Source organism: Phragmites australis, chromosome 5, assembly GCF_958298935.1.
Source record: "Phragmites australis chromosome 5, lpPhrAust1.1, whole genome shotgun sequence".
NCBI lineage: Eukaryota > Viridiplantae > Streptophyta > Magnoliopsida > Poales > Poaceae > Phragmites > Phragmites australis.
The window spans coordinates 47944-53943 of NC_084925.1; the positions used below are offsets into that span (position 1 = coordinate 47944).

Sequence of the window (6000 nt, forward strand, 5' to 3'; positions counted from 1 at the left end):
ACTTGGTCCTGAGCTGTAGCACCCAATGGGCCCTGTGGGGTCAAACCATATTGGCCCACTTGCACCACTATTAAAGTGAGTAACAGCTCCATCTCCGCCCGCTGCGCTGCTGAAGAAGCATGAAGCTGAGTGGCTAGGGTTTATCGCCTCTACCCTAATCAAACACCTAGCCTTTTGCGCTTCTTGTGCATGAGAGGAGCAGAGAGGAATAGATCAAGATGTTGCGGCGGATCCAACGGAAGCAGTGGGAGTATATGTACGAGATTACCCTTGAGGGTTCCGAGCGGGCATGGTTCGAGAAGAAGTGCCGCCTCTGGGAGGCACTCGAGGAGGGCAAGCCCATCCCCACTGACCTCTGCAATAAGGAGCACGAGCTGCAAAGACAGATCGACCTCGACGACCAGGAGCGAGCAAGCACGTTGTTCCCAATTTCTTCTTGCTCAAGCGAGTGAAATGTAGTTTTGTTTTGGTGTGTGATGTGTTCTGATGATTGATTGGTGATTGGGTGCAGTTCCTAGGAGCAACATTGATGATGAGTATGCCATTGCCACCACTCGGGAACCCAAGATACTCTTGACTACATCTCACAATCCCAGCATGCCCCTGACTCAATTTGTCAAGGTATTTTGTTTTGCTGGAAATAATATGTTTTCTACAGTTTGAGATGGTGGATTGCATTGTGTTGATCAACCTTTCTTGTTTTGTTTGTTACTAGGACCTGAAAGTTGTATTTCTCAATTCACAACGAATGAACCGTGGTGGCCAGGTATATTGTGGCTATGTTACAGTGTTATGTTTCATGTTCATATACTTGTTTTCGGTTCCTTGTAAGAAAAATAAGAAATTGTTGTACATGTTGGGTTGTTGATTAGAAGTTAACACATTGCCATGCAAAATGCATTTGCTTAGATTGTATAGTTCTCTTTTAAATTTTGTTATCTTAGTCATTGTTTTTCACTTCTTAATTATCTGCATTATCTTTTAGGCATGTCATATTGGAAATTGTCCGAGTCATGCCATTCACATGATATCACTGATGCCACACCTGGTGGTAACATGAGGTTTTGTTGTTGTGCAGGTGACATGGCATGATATCAAGGACAGAAGGCAATGGGTAAAATGTCAGAAGGTTATCCCCATTTAATACCAGATAACTTCTCAACCCAGGTACCCAATACATGTTGGATGTAGCAATAATGTCTTTCTCGTTAACCTGAGACTTCTTTTGTCCATGAAAGACACTTCAATCCATTCAAAATTCAGGACCGAGAACCTCCACTTTCACTATTTCGCTACGTTTCCTTTCTTTTTCTTTGTTTTTTTTGGTGGTAGGGTGAGGGGGGCTCCATTTTATTCTTTTCCTTTCTATTTTAAACTAACATAATTGCATGTTAATCTTAATGTTTCCATAGAATTTGGAGGCTGTGATGATGTTTTTCTCGTTAACATGAGATGTGCTTAGTACTATGAAGGTCTCAATCCATTCAACCTACTAAACCGAGCATCTCCACTTCCACTTTCTTCTTGATTTAGCTTGAAACAATTTTTCTGACATTCATTTTCTGCTTGCTTCATAGAGTCTGCAGAAATTGGGTCCTGGTTGTACTAGAATACTAGTTTGCTATCTTTTTATTTGCTCTTTCTATGGCGTTGTGCGTTGTGTCAACCTTCGTCACCACAACGGTTTGACAAGTTTCTATCATTGCAATTGGTGAAAGGATGGCTAATATTCTCAAGCATCTCTTTCCTGTGCCAAAGCCAGATTCAAAGTGATTAATTACTCTTGCTAAAAGAAATGGCTACATCTCTTTCAGGTTCGCATTTCACCCTATTTATTATATAGCTTCTTCCATCAGCTCTATTTTGCTTCATCAGAAGCAAAAATTATTTTATGTGAAAAATGAAACACCTTACCTATAATATGTACAGATCTCTCAATACAACATGCTATAATAGCTATAAAAATTTTCTTTCTTATTTAGAGTTTCAGCTATCAAATATAGGATGAAATTACTGATGACAGATTCATAGCAAGGCATATCTAAGTTGTTAGATAGCACTTTCCATCTTTACATGCACTTCCATACATCCATGAGATGGATGAAATTACTGAAACATCTTGCATGCATATTCTTATATATATCATGGATAAAATTACTGAAACATCTTTCCATACAGTCAATGTCTATTTTGTATTTGTAGAAAATGTCTTGCATGCATATTCTTATACTTTCCAACCAATTTTAGGATGGCAATGATCCTGCAAGGGATCAAACTCTAGAAGAAGATGAACCAAAAACTGCAATTAAGATTGTGAATGATGTCATGTCTGAGTTCAGTAAATCAAGCAAGTTTTTTTTTGAGCATGGGTATTCATTCAGTTGGTTCAAGCCAAGTTGCCAATAGTTCATCTACTACACGTATAAGAGAGCTTGAAGAAATAGTCCAAGAACAAAGGCTGTAGGCACAAATTGCTAGAAGAAACGAGGAAGAGCTGCGTGCAACTGTTGGTTCTCAGCAGGAAGAAGTTTAGGGATTGAAGAAGTAAGTTGAAGGAGCAAAGGAGTCAAACAAAAAACATGAAGACCATATGTCACTTCTCATAGATAAGTAACATAGAACTTGATGTAATGAGATGGTCCAAATGTTCAGATTATTCTGTAATTTATTTCTATATTGCTATGGGATGTGTGACGATTGCATGACGCTTAATTGTTTCATCACAATCCATCAATGCAAGTTAGACCCTTAGTGGCGATACACAAAACTTCATGATGAATTGTTTTGTCACGATGATCATGCTTTGCATGATGATTTCTTTTTTCATCACGAACAAGCAGTGGCTGTGAGAATTTTAGTGACAAAACACAGGCCAATAATGGCATTTAATCTCACATTGCATGATGAATAAAAATATCATAGAATAGTCTCTCTTCCATGACGACAGTATAATATTCATGAAATGTAAGGCGTTCCATGACAATTTGATGGACTTTGTCACTAAGTACATTCTATGACGCAGATTCTGTGACGAAACACATGACGTGGAAAATATGTCATTATCATTATTCTGTGATAAAAATATCGTTATACCGTGACGATAACATTTCATCATCGATAGTCAGATTTCTTGTAGTGCACACTGGGAGAAAAATTCCAAGCATTGGACAAATTTATCAGCAGCATTGAAGTCTGGAAGTTGTAGATCGAAGCAACCATGGACAGCATGTGACTCAAGATTGGTGTTGTAGCAAACATGCCCTTGGGGAGACTGTAGCGACCATATTTAGGGTATATATATATATATATGTGATTTTAGTGATTAATGATAACATAGTCAATGGAACTAACATATTTGTCAAGTATATACTTTAGTAGATCTCATGGATGTAATACATGAATAAGCCACCGAAGCCGGAACGAAGATTGATCAAATTGGAGAAATCCTAGAGAAAGTGTACATGCCGGAAGGCCCGGCGTAGAGCAGATTGTACACGCCGGAGCATTTCAACTCATGACAACTGTACATGCCGGAAGGCCCGGTGTAGAGTAGATTGTACACGCCGGAGCATTTCAGCTCATGGCAACTGTACACGCCGGAAGATCCGGTGTATGAAGAAAGTGCACACCGGAATATTTCCTAAGGAAGCATTTGAAGATGCTACAAGCCGGATGGTCCGGCGCTTTGAATTTCTACACGCTGAAGTATTTCTTGCAAAGAAGACTTCAACAACAGTTTGGCATGGTTGTACACACCGAATGGTCCAGCGCTGAAGATTGGCTACGCCGGAGCATTTTGTGCAGAGAAGAAATGGCTTGGTCGGCCCAAGTGTACACGTCGGATGGTCCGGCGATGAAGCTGGTGAACATGCTGGAACATCTGGTGTTAATAGAGGATTTGAGTGGGGTTCTAATGGCTAGTTTTTGAAGGATGTACATGCCGGATGGTCCAGTGAGTACAATGTTGTTTACACCGGATCATCCGGCATATACAGTAAAGTTGAGCCGTTGGGGCAACGGCTAGTCCATGAGGTTGAGACTATAAATACCCCTCCACTCGGTCATTTGAAGGTGCTGAAGTTCAGAGGAAGCTCATATACAATAGTAAAGACATCCAAGCCACCAAAGTACTAAAAGTGATCATCCAAGGCAATTAGCACATAGATTAGTGAGTGATTAATTCAATTAGGCCAAGAGAGGGGATCAAGGAGTGATCCTAACTTGTACCAAGTGGTACACCGGTACCTTAGAGTCATGGTGACTTGCCAGCACCTTGGGCCTTGGTGGCTCAAGCTTGTTAACCCTCCGACTTGGTGTGGAGATGCGGCAATAAGCTTGTACGGGGACACGAAGACCTTTGCCTTGGTGGCTCAAGCTCCAAAGTGAAGACGGCGGCAAGTGATCGTAAGAGAGGCTTGGTGTGAGCCTTGCCTTCGTGGTTTGGTGGCTCAAGAGCCGTGACCGAAAGAGTGTTGGCGACCAGGAGCATATCCTTGGTGGAGCTCTAACATGTACTAGGGGTGGCATTTATGCCATCGATAACATAGGATAAAAATCACTTGCATCGAGTTTGCTCTCTCTAATTTATTTATGTTTCCACATTTACATACTTGCAATTTATCTTTTATCTTTCTAGATATGTTACAATCTATCTTGAACGGTAGAGGAGACACACTAGATAAATTTAGAGCATATTTAGATAGAAATTGATATAGATTTATCTTATGAAGTTTTTGGTGCCATTTAGGTAATTAAGTGTCCTAATTCACCCCCTCTTAGGACGTCACCGATCCCTATAATTGGTATCAGAGACTCGTGCTCTTGATAGGTTTAACTGCCTAGAATTGTGACGTTCGGGGTTGGGATGGATATCGGTAGGGCTCCACTTTTCGATGGCACTAACTTCTCCCTTTGGAAAACTCTAATATCTTATCATTTGCAAGCCAAAGGTTTAGATGTTTGGAGGGTCATTGAAGAGGGGATGATACCGCATCTCACAAACAAGGAGAGACAATACGATGCTATGGCAAAGAGTATCCTTTTATCATCTCTATGCACTGATGCTTTTAATCGTGTTAATTCTCTTACCAATGCATATGATATTTGGACTAGTCCCATTGAAATACATGAAGGTACAAAAGATGTGCGCAATGAAAAATATCATGTGCTAGTCTCTACGCTCAATAGTATTAAAAAAAACTTGCCCATAAAAGTGCTAATGACATGTACTCACATTTGAATGTTCTTTTCAATGAGATAAATGGGCTAGGTTTGACACAAATTGTAAATGATCAAGTGATGAGAAGGATACTTCAAGCTCTTCTTCCAAAGTACAAGTTGATAATCTCCATCATCTACGACAAGAATGACATCAAGAAGATGACTCCAAGCCAAGTAATCGGCAAGATCACCGCCCATGAGATGATAATGAACATGGGGGTGAAAGCTTCTTCCTCATCCGACACCAAGAATCTTGCTCTCACAAGCAAGCAAACACCATGCTCACACATGAAGGCAAAGATGAAGAGACAAGAGCAAGAGTCAAGCTCAAGCGAAGATGATGGTGATGAAGATGAAGAGAGCAATGAAGAAGATGAGCAAAGTACCTCAAGTGATGAAGAGATTGATTCCAAAGTCGCCAAGCTCATCTCACAAGTAGAGAAGAACATCAAGAGGATTAATGCCAAGATTGGTCACATAATATCTATGAAAGACTTGGTCAACACAATTAATCATATGAAGAATGAGAAGAAGATCAATAACAAGAGGGAGACAAGGGGAAAAGACAAAACATTTGCAAGCATAGGAAGATGGGTGAGTGAAGATAAAGATCCAAGCTCAAGTGATGAGAGCTTCACCATCCACTCCTCCAAGAGAAGCTCTTCCTCAAGGTCATCATCACACAAGTGTCTTATGGTCAAAAGTATGGAAAGCGATGTAAATGATGATGAGTCCGATGAAAATTTACCCTCTCAAGAAGAACTTCTTGAATTAATCAAT

The 6000-nt window shown here is 40.3% G+C and overlaps 1 protein-coding gene across 1 annotated transcript; it reads left to right on the forward strand.

The window, feature by feature from the left end:
• Positions 1-218: 218 nt before the first annotated feature.
• LOC133917279 (uncharacterized) lies at positions 219-2464 on the forward strand. The gene is made up of 5 exons (XM_062361193.1): positions 219-414; positions 512-621; positions 716-766; positions 2248-2338; positions 2382-2464. Exons 1-5 carry the CDS (start codon positions 219-221, stop codon positions 2462-2464), a joined length of 531 nt encoding a protein of 176 aa, XP_062217177.1.
• The last annotated feature ends 3536 nt before the right edge of the window (positions 2465-6000 follow it).

What these genes read in the sequence shown, in the direction of transcription:
- LOC133917279 (XM_062361193.1), top strand. Translation starts at nt 219, where the DNA reads ATGTTGCGGCGGATCCAACGGAAGCAGTGGGAGTATATGTACGAGATT. An exon ending in CGACGACCAGGAGCGAGCAA is followed by an intron (nt 415 to 511) that starts GCACGTTGTTCC and finishes GATTGGGTGCAG; the next exon opens with TTCCTAGGAGCAACATTGAT. An exon ending in TGATGTCATGTCTGAGTTCA is followed by an intron (nt 2,339 to 2,381) that starts GTAAATCAAGCA and finishes GTATTCATTCAG; the next exon opens with TTGGTTCAAGCCAAGTTGCC.